This window comes from Copadichromis virginalis, linkage group LG16 (assembly GCF_057382275.1).
Source record: "Copadichromis virginalis isolate Kocher_CV1m ecotype Utaka linkage group LG16, C_Virginalis_male_GT1.1, whole genome shotgun sequence".
In the NCBI taxonomy this organism is placed as follows: Eukaryota; Metazoa; Chordata; class Actinopteri; order Cichliformes; family Cichlidae; genus Copadichromis; species Copadichromis virginalis.
In genome coordinates, this window is record NC_140633.1 from 35,932,934 (window position 1) to 35,948,062 (window position 15,129).

Sequence of the window (15,129 nt, forward strand, 5' to 3'; positions counted from 1 at the left end):
CTTTCAAACTTAACTTTTAGTCTCACTTTGGCTCTCCAATCAGCAATAGAAGAAGGACTTCCTTTTCTCTCATCTGTTTGTCTGAATTATAACCTGCACTGTAGAAAAAGGCTGCTGTATTGATCTCCTAATCTAATGAGTGTATCTACTGTACAATCGGTTGAGGATGGCATTTGCACAGATGGGGAATGAGCCACTTTCTCTCTGACCCATTGATTCAGCTGCACCATCACAACCACATCAAAGCCAAAAACATTAATGACCGTAGTCCTTAGAATCCTTCAGGTTCTTTTCAGTGCTTCATTGTACCTGGAATATTGATGCATCTGGAAAAAAACAAAACAAAAACTTTTAGCTAAGTTACTTAAAACAGCCAGTATAGCAAACTGTGAACCTGCGTCATGATTGTGATGTGCAGGCCAGCATTGTTTTTCTTCAGTCATTTACACCTTCAGCAGCTATGGGTTGTCCTGTCTAAATTATGAGCTGTTTTTATCTTTCTTTAGAACAATAAATCCTCATATTAAAAAATGTAAATATTTCACTTGTACCAAATATGACATTTATGAAATTTTACCTTCTTGAATGATGGATGTGAGCGTGATCAGGGCTTATAGCTATGAACCAACAAATCCTGTAGCGAAGCCTCTGTACCTCTTTTTCTCTTTAACCTATGTTAGAGTCATCTGATGTTGCCTCTGGTTCAGCTTTGATATTAGCAAAGACATCTGCATTTGGGGGCTCTTGATGCACTGACACTACCCTGTAAAATATGCCTGGCTTTCATTGTACGCACTCTGAGATAATCAGGTGTGTTTTTTTTTTGTTTTGTTTTTTTTTTGTGTTACCCTGAAATAAATAAATGAACTGATTTATTCAGATATATAGTTCTAATTGGTTAAAGACAGCAGTTACAAGTTTTAATCCAATCCGAATGTGTTATAGCAGCGTGCCTTGTAATGAAAGTTTTCCATTACTGGTCTCAACGCTGCCATTTCTGAGAATGATTTGGTTGTCATTGCCAGTGATGTGATGAATAATTGTGAGTCTTTTTGTAGCTGGGACTTCCTCACTATGGCAGATGGTGCTGTTGTATTTTCTCCCCCAGCGGCTTTTGCAACTTATGTCGAACTTATGCCTGCATCATTGTCTGCCATATGCTCCTTCTGGACTGAGAAGTCACAGTCTTCTCTCGAATTAAAGGGACCAGACTATAATTTTGCTCGTACTGATGTAAACTTAATTTCTTGCAGTGGCACACACAGGTGTGCAGATAACTGTCACTAACCTGCGGTTCAGCTAATCACACACATCCTATTAAAGTGGCATCCAGGAAACCTGGTTTGTCCGGTTGATTGGCTGAGGACCGGCTGAACCAGACTCTAATTGGCACTGAGTGGGATTTTTTTTGGGGTCGGCAGTGTTTTGGCTTTGCAAATGTCACAGCACGGAATTGGAAGAATCACTGAAGCGAGAGGGATTTGTGGTTCCCACTATTGTTTTATTATCAAGACCAAGTGGGAAACAGGTAGAGGCTCAACTTAGATATTGCCAGGAATAGATAATGCCTTTGCAACGTGGAGTGATTTCCACCACTGAACTGAAATAGGAGAAAAAGTCTCTTCAGGTTTGCAAGATATATGAAAAAGAGTTAAAATCATAAAGAAAAGGCAGACAAAGTTTTTGGGTTTATCTCACCAGGCTCTCAGAGAAAGAGAAGAACAAGCTAACAAAGAAAAAGTGGCCCTGGGTTAAAAAAAACAACAAAAAAACAAGGTAAGTGGAGATAAGTGTTAAATCTGGCTTGGCATGGACAAATGAGTCCACAAAAGCTATCGAGTTGTGGAGCAACAATTATCTTGCTCATTTCATCTCTCCTCCCTCCCCACCTGCCACGCCATTACAGAGGTTCTGATTAAAAATGCATGGATCCCACAAGCCTTTTGGATAATTAAGCAGGTTTTCTTGCAGCCTAAAGCAAAGCTCTGTTGCAATCTTTTTTAGCAACACCAGATAAAACATACTATACACCGAGATAAACAGAGCTCTGCATGATAACTTTGGTGTAAGTTTGGCGGTTTTGTAAGTTTTAACTTGGGTATCTCCAGCAGCAGTCAAGCCATCAGTTGTGGCAGGGTTTTGTCTATTCTCTGTGAACTGAGCGATACAGGGACCCAACCCATGGCTGCCCAAACATGAACTGGTTCACTACTCACTCTGGCTTCAGGGTAGCCCCCGGTTTGTTTCCCGACCACACAACCTGAACTTTCAAAGCTTTTATTGTTTGTAGAAATGGCAACACATTTGCCCTGGAGGCATGAACGTGTCAGTGTTTCAGGGGGATTCCTTTGATCTGCTGGCGAAAATACTTTAAAAGGTGCTTGAGGCCATCTTTGATCTCTCAGCATGAAGAGCCATTGGAGGAACTTCCTCCTGCTTCCACGATTGATGCAGGAATCAGGTCATCTTTCTGTGGCAAAGACCCAGGTCTGTTGCTTTAATGAGCTGAATGTGGAATGATGTGCAGGATGATTTTTCCTGTGCAACCCTCTTTTTTTTTTTTTTTTTTTTTTTTTTTTTTTTTGCTGACCCACCCAGTATCCTGCCGTTTGTAGCCTCAACCACACTAAGCATTAATTGTGTACACTTGCTAAAGTGAGCTCTGCTCTGTTAATAGATTAACCGAAAACAATGGTTCAAACCTGTTTGTGAGAGTGTAATTCAAAATGACATCATCTGCAGAACCACCAAATCCACCAGTTTGAGTCTGCAAAAAAAGCAATGCGGGTGTGTGTCAACTAGATGTCCTTCCCTGATTTGTCCCTTTTTGCCAGAGCTGACAAAGACTGTTAAAGACCTCGTGTGTTGATGCCAAAGCATTCAGGGAGCAGAGATGTATCCTTCTGTGCTCTAAAAAGAGAATGAAACTCTCCTGAAACCAAGTTACAAAACAAATGCATGTTTGGAAGTGTGTATGTACGTGCGCACACACAGAGGCAGAAACGCATACGCAGTGAGGGTGGCCTTATTTGCTCTGAGGTCAGCTGTAAAATCTTGGGACACACTGTGACTCACTGACTCGCCCTCAGCCCTTTGTCCACTGGCCTCAGGGCAGGGCTCTGATAAACACACAGCATTTCTTAAGTCTCGGGCCTATCTACACTGGCACGCTGATGCATCCTTTTGATTTCTTCATAAATGTTTAAGCATATTGACCCAAGTGTTGCAATCCAATATCAGTTTTATTTATTGGAATTTGCACTTGTTAAATATTTACTGAGATGAGTTAGTAAAGAAATGAATTTTCCATAAGCAGCTTTTTCAAGCAATGTTCACCATTTTTTTCCTGTCTTAAATAAACTCACCAACTAAGTAATGATTATTTTATCTCATCAAGCCTTAAAGGAATGGACATTAAAAAAAAAACCTCCTTTAAACTCGTGGATCATGTCACTGATTGCAGATTGGGTCCTCGGGCAGTGAACAGAGACATGAGTGAATCTGTAGTTTGTCAGGCTTTCTATGAAGACTGTCAGGGATGTTTCCTAAATCATTACTTCCACAGTTTGACATACTGTTTTGAGTGCATAAGTAAGTAAACACATGGAGTACTCTATGAATACCTGAACTGTGTGCACACAGTTGTCAAATAGCTGAGCGTGGATTAGTGCAGACGTCTTGCACTCGTGCGTGAAATAAGATAAAGAACTTAAAACATATAGACTGAGCACGATGTTGGCTACATAGGAATATGAAAGCCTCTTCAGCCAGTAGAAGGCGGACTCTTTATCAGCACGCGCCATGATGTCAGTGCTACTTAGCTTGGCACTAATAAAATCAGACATTGTGTTGTTTAGTATATGTGCCTGATAAGTGTTGTTTTCAGTGCACTGGAGGCATTTCTTATTGTATTGATACTGTGGTCATTTATTCAGCTTAGTGAGTAAATGTTCTCTTTCTGCAGTTTCTTTTCAAATCTCAACGCATGGGGAAATGTTAAAACCAGACTATTTCCCTTCCTGCAGCGAACATTCATACAGTTGATGCTATAGATGACAAATGCACTGGGAGCTGTCAAAACTGTGGCATTACTCTGCTCTTTATCTTTGTTTTCCATCTTTATTTGTCTCACTTTCCCAAGCTTGTCTTTTAGCACATCATGTTTAACTGTCATCCTGATGATGGTGCGTGCTCTTTCGTATTTTCTCTTCGACTCTTTCATGGGTTGCCTGTTTTTGTTTGCTGCTTTGTGGTAATTCAATCCTCTTTGCAAAGGGCCCTAGAAATGAAGACACGGGATAATCTTCTGTTACACCGAACAAGCTGGGACTGGGTTTCAATCAGACTCAACCTGCCCAGGGAATTACAGAGGTGCTCAGCACAGCGCACATGTTGAGCAACTCAGATCTTTATCCGTCCATATGTGTATGTACAAATCTTGGCCAAGCTGAACTTGTCAGCAGTATTCAGAAGAGTAGCCATCAATAGAAATCTGACGTGCCTGAAATCTGCTTCCTGATTCATTACGCTCCATATTTCATATTTCAAGAAGCATGCTAATAGGTCCAAGGATTTTTCTGATGCCTTTTGTGAACAATATTTACTTACCCTCTGTTCAACTCTGTAGAGGATTCCTGATGACAGATCCAGAGCTTTGGATGGATTTGTAGATTGCTCAGGGGTGTGTGTGTGTGTGTGTGTGTGTGTGTGTGTGTGTGTGTGTGTGTGTGTGTGTTTTTTTTTTTTTTTTATTGAATTTTACCCCGGCATACTTTAAAGATTTAATTTTAGTTTGCAAATTGCATCATGTAAAATACAGCTTATAGCTTTTTACATACATTTATTAATTTTTTGATCATAATATATAATTTTCCACCAAGAAAAACAGCTTGGGATTGACAAAAATAAAAACAATATTATTGCTGTTCATTCAGAATTATTTAATGTTGAATCTCTTTGGCATTTAGCTGCAGTTCTATGATGCTGCTCAAGAAAACCTGAGCTGGAATGAGGGTGACTAGAAGATTGCTCATGTCACGCCAACCACTCAAAAACTCTCAGCATTTCTTTCTTTAATGCCATCTATGTAATTAATTTCAGCCTTTTCTTCTTTGCGGCGCTCCTGATTGTACTTGATTGCACTGATGGGTTTTCCATTAAAAGGGTGCATAAAAAAATAAAGGAGGACTTCTTAATTGTAAAATACTGGAGGCAGTGGCAAATTTCATTTATGCTAGCCTACCATTGTTCAGAGGAAAAGCTACTGGGAATACCTGACATGACTCATTATCTGCATCCATAAAAGGAATGCTTTGGAAATGATCTTTATTCTAACTTTATTCTGAACCTATCAAGAAAAAAATCTGATCGTTGCAGGTCTGGTCATTTTTTCCAATTTAAAAAAAACAAACAAAAAAAAACAAAAAAAACAACAAAACAAAACAAAAAAACAAAACAAAACCAAAACATTAAATGAAAATGCAGGATTGGGCAGGGGTCAGGCTTCAAATCAAAGGAACCGCTGTTGGCTGGCATCTCATGTAAGGTTTAATTATTAGATTTATTTATAACAGTCACCTCAAGGTATAAGGTAAAGATGCTGCAATAATAGAGAGAAAACCCCAACAATCAGATGACCCACTCTGAGCAAGCACTTGTCAACAGTGGGAAGGAAGGCTCAGGGAGGGGTGGCCATCTGCTGCGATCAGTTTAGGGTGAGGGGAGGGAGATAGAAAAAAGACATGCTGTGGAAGAGAGCCAGAGATAAATAATTACTGATGAATAAATAGAAAATGGTGTATGAACACATAGAAAGGGAAATGAGGCACGTGAGGAAGAAACACTCATCATGGGAAGTCCCCAGCAGCCTAGGACAGTGTAATTACTTGAAGGTTCAGGGTCACCTGAAGCCGTAACTATTTGCTTTATCAAAAAGGAAAGCTTTAAGCCTGAAATTAAAAACAGAAGGTGTCTGTCTCCTGAATCCAAACAAATTCTTTAAAGGAAGTTTTGAGTCACCACATGGAAGTGGCTGGAATTTTTTGGTTTCCCTGCAGAGAAAATGTCTTCAGTTGTGTTTCTTTTACACTGCCTCCCAATGCTTCTGTCTGAATAATGAACATGAGTGATAGAAGAAAAGAGTCCTTATTGCTTTGGTCTGGCTTAGACAGGAGGAGCAGAAATCAATAGGAGGAACCTGTTTCCTTTCCGTCTCCTTGGAAAGTCAAATTCTGGCTTATTGACCATTCCTATTTGCAAGACACTGTGTAACACAAAGCCCAGTCTGCACCATGTCTGCACTTTTATTTTTAAAGAATTTTTTGTGCTGTAACCATGGTAGCCCGAGGCATTCGATCTCAAAGAAGAGAGCAAACAATTGTGACTTGCCATCTTTCTCTTTAAAGTTTGTTCAGTGTGTTTCAGCACTAAGGTGCGTCCACATAGGCTGTGTGGGGTACCAGACAGACTCACTTCACCTATGTCAATGTGAAATTCCTCCCTGTCTGCTACTGCTTATCAGCCTCGGCAAGAGGAGCATGAACAAAAATACCACAAGACTCTTCAGGGAAACTCTGCTGGCCTCACCACATGCATTAGTAGTAACACAGGTCGGCTGGAAAGAAGGAGATTGGGAATATCTGATTGGTATCCCCAATGGCTGGTTGCAAGCTAGAATTGGACAGGTAAAGGAGGAGGACAGGCTGAAAGGATGAGCTGCTGCCCTCATTACCTTTCCTGGCAGAGTGACTGTTTATTGACTGCTGTGCTGATAGGAGAGGGGTTAGGGTAGGTCCCATTAGAGGACCTGTTTTGATGAAACTCTGTAGCTTTCAGAAAACAAACCTTGTTTTTTCATCCCAGCTGCAAAACTCTAAAGTGGGTGATTTTTAAAACATCAATATATATATTACTAGATACATTATATAGCCTTGAAATCTTGTTAATTCAGTTCTGTTCCTTGTGTATGCTGGTACGGTAATGCAGGAGTTAACAGTGTCACTTTACTGGAAGAAGGTTCCTGGTTTAAGCCCTCCAGCCAGGAGAGGCCTTTCTATAATTCCACTCTGATTCCACCCCCCCCCCCCCCCCCCCCCATTTGCTTGTTAAGTTATCTGGTGAATTTGTAGTTGTCTGACTGTGTTCTTCCTGTGATGGACCGGTGATCTATCCTGCTTCTACCATGCCTCTTTGCCTGCAGCCCGCAGGAGATGGCCCTCAGTTTGATAAGCTGTAAAACAAATTGATCTGTCTTGTGCATTTTTGGTTGTTTTAACACTTGTCTTCACTTTACTTAGGATTTCCTTTTGTCTTATTTTAAGTAAGCCATTAATACAGTGGTTGCCTTAAGCATCTGAGTAAATGGAGGAAGACTGGGACTTTACCCCAGAAGCAGAGGCAGAAGTGAAAATGGCATAGGCACTGGAAATTTTGAGTGCTCACATGCAGCTCCAGCAGGAAATAGTTTTGGGTTGCATTGCATGTGTGAAAATGTCTCTAGAGAGCTCAGAACTTAACCAGTATTCTTGGAATTTTTGCCTCACAATGTGACTTGCTAATCAGATCTAGGACAAGTCCTGAGAGTGACAGTGAAAATAACAAAGAGTGACAAACGTGGCTATATTTACCTCAGACCTTCTCTGCAGAATAGGCAGCATAGGTGGAAATTGTCATGCATTCTTTAAGAATCAGAATCAGAATCAGAAAGGGGTTTATTGCCAAATGTTGAGCAGGTTTACAACATTAGGAAATTGCTGCGGTGCTTCAGTGCAAACATAGTGTCATAAATAGCACTTAAATAGACATGAAAAAATAAAAGTAGGGATAAGAATTAAAAGTGCTACGTAGAAAGATATGTGCATGAGCTATACATGAGATATATACATGAGAATAAGAATTAAGAGTGCTACGTTGAAAGATATATACATGAGTGCAGGTGGTGGTCAGTGCCAATCATGGAATGATGCAGTGAACACAGCGTACAAAAACAAAACAAAAGTAACGCACTGAAGCACCAGGGCGACCATACGCGGCGCCATCTTGGTTGAAGACAGTTGAGCACCACCACTTAATGGGGATCCATAGCAAAAGCAATCAATTTTTGTGTCCGTGTGCATTTGTGTTATTATATTTTTTTCATTGTGCAGGATTGCGCGAGTATTGATTCACACTCCCAGGTTTCAAAAGTCACTCCTCTCTGTGCTCATACGTGAAAAAAGCAGGGAAGGTAGGAAACACTGAGTGAGAGATTGCAACACATCGATTTATTTATTACATTAGCATGCGCAGAATCCATAAAGACATTTTTAAATGCTGTGGTTCAAGCTCTGTAAACCCCTTTTGGACAGATATCCAACAAACCAAAGAGATCTCAGTGGGTTTTGAAGTAACTGCACTGCTGCAGGCGAGCATAACAGAGACCTGACCTAAAAACAGCAGGGATGAGGACATAGAAAGCTATTTCCCAGCAGCACACAGAGACAGTGATTTAACATTCGCAACGGTGGTTAGTAGAGCTCAGAGGGTTTCGTGTCACCTTTTTTTTTCATGGATCTGACAAAGCCAGCTTTTATAAATATTAATGACATTAGAGAACGCTGTCTGTGCAAAGCTCCATTGTCCACTGATCTTAAAAGTTGTGACCTCAACCGCCTAGTGATCAAGAAAGTTCACCTCAACAGGCCCGGTTATTTAACACTCTAATGATCCGGTCTCGCAGTTTGTGCAATAAATAATTTGATGTGCTGCAGTCCAAGCCATCGCTGTGTGCAGCATGCTGGGAAATTTGTGCTGCCTTCACTCAGTCTTTTCCTTCCAGCTGCCACCTACCTGGATCTGATCTGCTTTTATGTCGCAGGGGAGTTTTGCTGGTTGCTGGTGCTTCCTTATTTTCAGTGCAAGTCCAAAAAAGAAGTATGCCAAAAGTAGAAGTTTTCTTTTAAGTTATTGCATAAAAATAAAATATGTGAGTAGCTTTTCTGACTAAATATTTGCATATTTCTAATTATTTTGTCAGGTCACACGGCGTGCTGTTCTTGTGTCTAAAGTGTAAACGGCTGAAAGCTGACTGTCAGCCGTTTACACGAAAGTCTTTTAAAAATTATACTGCCATGCAACTTTACCTTATCTCAAAGCCTGAGGTTAGAGTTTGATGCTGTGACCTAATTTCTTTCCTCACAAAAAAAAAAAAAATCCATTTTACTGGATGCCAAAAGAAGCTGAGCACTAAAAGTTGTGTTCTTGTCCCACCACAGCACATGGAGTGCCAGCTGAACCCGTCATCTTCAGTGAGTTATGTGCCCTGAAGGACGAGCCGGGGCCGTGCAGGGCCATAAAGGACAGATACTTCTTCAATGTCGACTCCGGACGCTGTGAACTCTTCGAATATGGAGGCTGTGGGGGAAACCAGAACAATTTTGAGACTTTGGAAGAATGCGAGGAAACATGCCTCGTCTCGGGTGAGTCTAACTTTTTTGGCTGACTAAATGATTTTTTTTGACGTTTTTTTGAAAACTCACTTGAGCAGTGAACACATCAATCAATCAAGGCTTTATTCACCACGTGCAGGTTGCCCTGCAGTGAAATGGGACCCCCACCCCTCCCCCGACCTTACACACACAACACAGACATCACATGGGGATACAGGTCGGAGATTGGTAGCGTTACAGAAAAACACTGAAATATACACTACAATGGGAAAGTACAAGAGGAAAAAAGAGACCTCTACTCATGCTGGGCTCCTGGGAGGACAGCATGAGAACAGGAAACAAAAAAACTCCTCTGCACAAAAAAGCACATAAATGTCCAAAGCACAACATTATGGAACACGTGACAAGCCACAGGGTTGGGTGGGGGGTGAGGAGTAATCTGAAGCAAACACAGCAGCCATCCTGCCCAGCGCTACCATTCCAGCACGGGCTCAGACCCGCCGTGTTCCCAGGAGGGAACAAGCATCGAAGGCGTTCGGAAAGGGAGGGGTGATGCGTGTGTGCATATCAGTGTATATGTATGTGTGTGCGTGTCCAGAGTTCAGCTGAGACAATGTCCTTCGCCCTGCTAGGCTAAGTAAACAGTCTTCCAGCCAACCTAGGTGGCCTTGCATGGAATTGGAAGGAACAGACTAGCCCATCGTTATCAGGGAGTTTTTGTTCGGCTCCAGCCTTGCGACCGCAGCTGGCACCGAAAGGGTATCCGCATGAAGTGATGGTGCTTTTTACTTTAGTGCGAACAGCTCATATAAATTTCAAAGCTGTTCTAACAGTCCAACACTGGTCTCTCAATCTCCCGTTGGAGAGCCGTGAGCTTCTCCATGATGTTATCAAACTTGCGCTCCGTGATGTTGTCATTCTTGTGCTCAAAGAGCCGATTCTGAGAACTCACGACCACAATGAGCTGCTCCAAGATGTGATACAGTTTGCACTCAGAGGTCTTATTCTGAGTATTCATGGCAGCCGTGCGTTCTCCAAGATCTTCTCTGTGCTGCGCTCAATGAGCCCATTTTGAGAAACTCATACCTCGTCCCATCGTTTCAATCCCAGCGGGCAGCCTTGTGGGGGTTTGAACAGCCAGTTCCGCTTCCTTAATTCTTCGATAAGTCAGGGCCAAGCCAGCTCCGATCAGCAAGAACCCTGTTATGTCTGTGAAGGTTCTCAGTCATCCAGGTCATCGTAGTCAAAGGAGCTTGCAAAGAAAAGCGTCTGGACTAGAGCAGGGCGATATGACCAAAAATATTTATCACGATATACATTCGAAAATTTGCGATAACGATATAACTGACGATATAATTGACACGAGACAAAATACTTTACAACTCCTCAACTTTATTCGTGGAAAAAAACCCAACAATGTATTTTCACTTAAACAAGCAGCTGTTTTTTGCATTAAAGTTATATAAAATGTAACAGTGCAAATGCAAATTCCTCGCTGACAGTTTAACCAAAAGGCATTTCCAGTGGAAACTGGCCGACATGTCCTCAGCATAACCATGTATAACATCCACAAAACTTAAAAAGAGGTCATACACACACAATACGGTAACATTATGTTGAAGCACAGTACGTATCACTCCGCGAGGCTCCGCCTACAATAGCCGTAATGCTCCGACAATCCATCAAGCGGTGCGGCTTCGTAGCTTAGCAAAGTCGTACTGAAACATTTGACAGATTTTCGAGCGCCGTGCACATAAAATTGTTTCGAGGTCAGTAAACACAACCAGAGTTCATACATAAGGCGCACGGGATTATAAGGGGCTCTGTCGACTTTCAGGAAAATCAAAGGATTGATTTTAAGTGCGCCGTATTTTCCAAACAACACGGTAATAACGACGGCCCGCTAGCATGCGCTACCAAAAATAGTGCTTTGTTGTGTATCTGACGGACGAAAGCTAAACCAGTTCCACACCAGTGAAGCTGCAGCATTTTTACAAACCAGTTCAGGTTCATCTGTTTCATTCAACGATCTGCTTTCGCTCTTCTCGTTCTCCGAAAAATGCCATGTGCGCACAAAAACAAAGGCACTGTGCATGCGCATTTTACCCATATTCTATCGCCATATTTCATTTTCTTATCGTTGCCCAACATTACACCGGTATCACCAGATCTAGGAATTATTGCAAAATATTCTTCACAGGCGTCTGTTGGTCATGTTGTTTTGTTTTTACTGTGCAGAAATGCAGTTTACTCTCTGTCCCATTTGGGTGCACTTGTGTCTGGCCTCTGTCAGCTGTCAGCAGCAGTGATCCTGCCTGAGCTGTGCCATCCCAGCAGGTTTACAGACCTCTGCAGACTTGCTGCTTCACTCGGTGGCCTAACTGTGATTTCTGGACTCGATGCCGTTTGGGTCGAGCACGTTCTCGTTTGTTAACCGCTTCAGGTTAATGTTGTGGAATTCTGTGACACCAACGTGTTGAGTGTGATTTACACCCAATTTAAAACTTGATAATGTGCTGATTTAGTATTTGGACTCCACAAACTATATCACTTTCCACACTACCTACATAAACTGGCTGGCTTAGCTCCTGTATTCACATCTGTGTCGTGTTTTGCTGTTTGGCCTTCCCAGAAAGCTGGAGCATAATCGACTGTAGGTTCAGCATTGCTTAATAGCTTAATAACAAGCAGTTATTTCTCCCGATTCTCCTGAATCTGTCAAATAATTGCTTATTATTGTAGCGCACTATCACGCGCACTTCTTCTTCCCATACACCTCCATCACACCCTTCCTCCTCCCATCCTCTCCGGTTACAGAATCAGTGCTGGCTTTGTTTTTCTAATAATCACTTAGGCCTAAATCACAAAGGTGGGAGGTCACTACAACTTCCCCTGTGGGGTTGATTTAAGTGGCCCTTAGCCCGGCTACAGTAGCTAATCACAGGGATTTATAGAGTGCATCGCGGAGAGGCCGGACAAACCTAGGGAAATTTGGTGGCACCCTGCTGCAGGTGTTACAAGCCTCTTTTCTTCATGCCGTCTTTCCTCCCCCTCTCCTTCTATTCCAGCTGCTGATGGTAGGCAGCTGCTTGTTCTTCACTTACTGGGGCTCTGTTGGTGGAACATAATGCTGGCAGCACCCTCCTCCTCATCCTGTTGCTGGTCATTCCCGTGTCCGGAAAGTCCTCCACATAAAGCTTTCATAATTACATCGATCTTGAGGGGGCCTTTTACGACCTGCTGACGCATTCAATCACATTTCGGCAAGGCCCTTGTTAAGGGCGGCTTTTTCCCCTTCTTTTTAAAGCATATTCCAAGTTCACGTCCAACCGTTTGTACTTCTCATGTTTCTGATAATTGGGATTTTTCACATGGGCCTGAAGGAGAAGGATAAAAATTAGAGGATGAGCCCTGTGGATGGATGGGGAGCAGGGTCGTTGCTTAGCTGAGAGGAAGGCTGTCAAAAAAACAAAACTGCAGAGGCGTGTAATACAAGATCCAGATGTTGAAACCCTCCAGCAAACAGCCCGCCCCACCGTGTTCATGTCTCCTGTACATAATCGTAAGTCTCGATTACATTGCACTGACAGCATCTCAGCACTCTTTGGTATCACTTGTTTTCTCAACATCATCCGTGGAGCTGCTCTGTTTTGCTTCCAGGTTTAACTACAGGAAGTGTTTTTAGGCTCCAATTACCCCCCCCCCCACCCCCCCCTTGAATTTCCCCCCCGATCACGTCGTCGGTCTGGTTTGAGTGAGCACAACAGCGGGTCAGAGCTAATGAGCTCGCTGGGATCTAAGAGCAATGCCATCTATAGGCATTCACCCCCAGCCTGTGCCAAATGCCGAGCACTGAGAAGCCTTGATACGGGGGGGGGGGGCTGTAACAGAAGAAGATCTTAAAAGGGGCTTTTTGGGAGAATTGAAATCACATTGTTGTTGTTGGCCTCAAGAAATGCCAAATAAATCCAGATAAAACTTGGATGAACCGCTCCCAAGAAGTCAAGGTGAGCAAATTCTTTCTCCGCTTCCCTTCTCCTGCCTTCACTTTTACCCTCCCCCCATTTTTCCCCCAGTCCCCATTTTCCGAGAGTAACCTTTGCCATGACAGGTCAGAGCTGTGTTTCCAACAGGATGACCTTCGGTAATGAGAGGGCAAGTTAGAGACTGACCTGGAAGCGCATTGTTCATCCATCCTGGGAACACAAACAGTAATAGTGCGAAGGCACACAGGAACAGCTGCACGGCTGCAACGTCGCATTCTCCGGCCTGTTCTTTCACCCATCCATCATTTCACTGCAGAAACATATAAACAAGAAGCACATCTCCTTTACTCATGTGACATCAGAGGGCTGTTTCTGTCTGCCTGACTGTTGAGAGCATGCTGCTGCCCGCGGGTATATCAGCACTTTCAGGCACAACACTGTTGGCTTCATTATCCTCATAGAAAAAGTGTTCTGACCAACCAAAGCCATTTCAGCCGGCACCAATATGATAACAATAAACCATAAGATAAGCTGGGTTTCGTGGGGCCAATAAGAAGTATGTCAGGACAGTTATTTGGTGAGTTGCTGGGGCTTTCAAGTCAGTGACGATGTCCCAGTTAACCCAGTAAGGACTGCACCTATACAGTACATCAGAAATGCTAAAATATACTTGTTCTTCCTGTTTTCATGAGCCAGCTCTGTTTTTATGGGTTTTTTCCTGTAAACATGAAGATGCTACAGGCCAGTCTAACATGAAGCTCGAACTGTTCTTACACACAGCGAGCAGCTGCGAGACGGGGCTGATACAGAGATGGTGAACTCAGATGTTTTCCTGGCGTTCACGGCATCGGCGCTTGTTACTGTAATCGTGATGCAAAACTGATGTAAAGCCAACAAGGGTCCTTTTATTGGAGCACCTGTTCGACAAGTTTAAGCATGAAGGAAAGTCTTCAGCTGCACTCGTCCTTGGTGGTTTGTGTCACGTGATGGAGATAAAGTAAAAGCTGTGTTTATGCAGAAACCGTTAGCGTAGTTTGATACGGGCTTTAACCCTGACAGCTGACAGCAGCTCTACTTTCTGTGGCGGAGACATATCAACTCATTACTTCTAATTCTAAAAGGCACGGAGAGCACAAACATCGGAGAAGATGTTCATTGTAATGACTCAGAGAAGTGGACGAGGTCTCACAGAATCCCTCAGTACAGTATCCAGCTATAAGAATTTACCCCTCTCATCTGTGATGGACCGTAAACCATCCATAGAGGTAGAGCTGGGCGATATAAGATTTTTTCATATCACGATATGTTTTTTTCATTTCAGGCGATAACGATATCTATCACGATATCAGCCAAATAACTATATTTGTAAGATTTAAATGTGCCGTTGCTCACAAGTAAAATGTGAAATAATCAGCAGCTTGTTTTTATTTAAATATTTATTTCCCATAATAAGTTCAACAGGGTAGATGTACTTAAGGAACATGAGACTTTTTCAGATAAATAAAGGCAAATATTGCAAACTACACAAAAGGCAGCCGCTAAAGCGTTTAAGTTTCAAAATAGAACAAACGAAACAGACTAAATTGTCAATTCCACTTAGAAACAAAATATTAATTCTAAAAATAAATCTTAGTTTGTTTTACAGAAGAACAGACAAAACTGACTAACTTTTGTCAATATCAAATAAACTGAGAACTAAAAGGAAATTCTCAATCTCT

General features: G+C 42.3%; 1 protein-coding gene across 2 annotated transcripts in view; it reads left to right on the forward strand.

Moving 5' to 3' along the window:
- The window catches only part of tfpia (tissue factor pathway inhibitor a), a 51,339-nt gene that overhangs the window by 11,453 nt on the left and 24,757 nt on the right, over positions 1-15,129 (forward strand). For both annotated transcript variants that reach the window (XM_085434599.1, XM_085434598.1), the window contains exon 2: positions 9,252-9,455. In XM_085434599.1, coding sequence (XP_085290725.1) covers positions 9,252-9,455 — 204 coding nt within the window. The remainder of the gene's footprint in view (positions 1-9,251; positions 9,456-15,129) is intronic.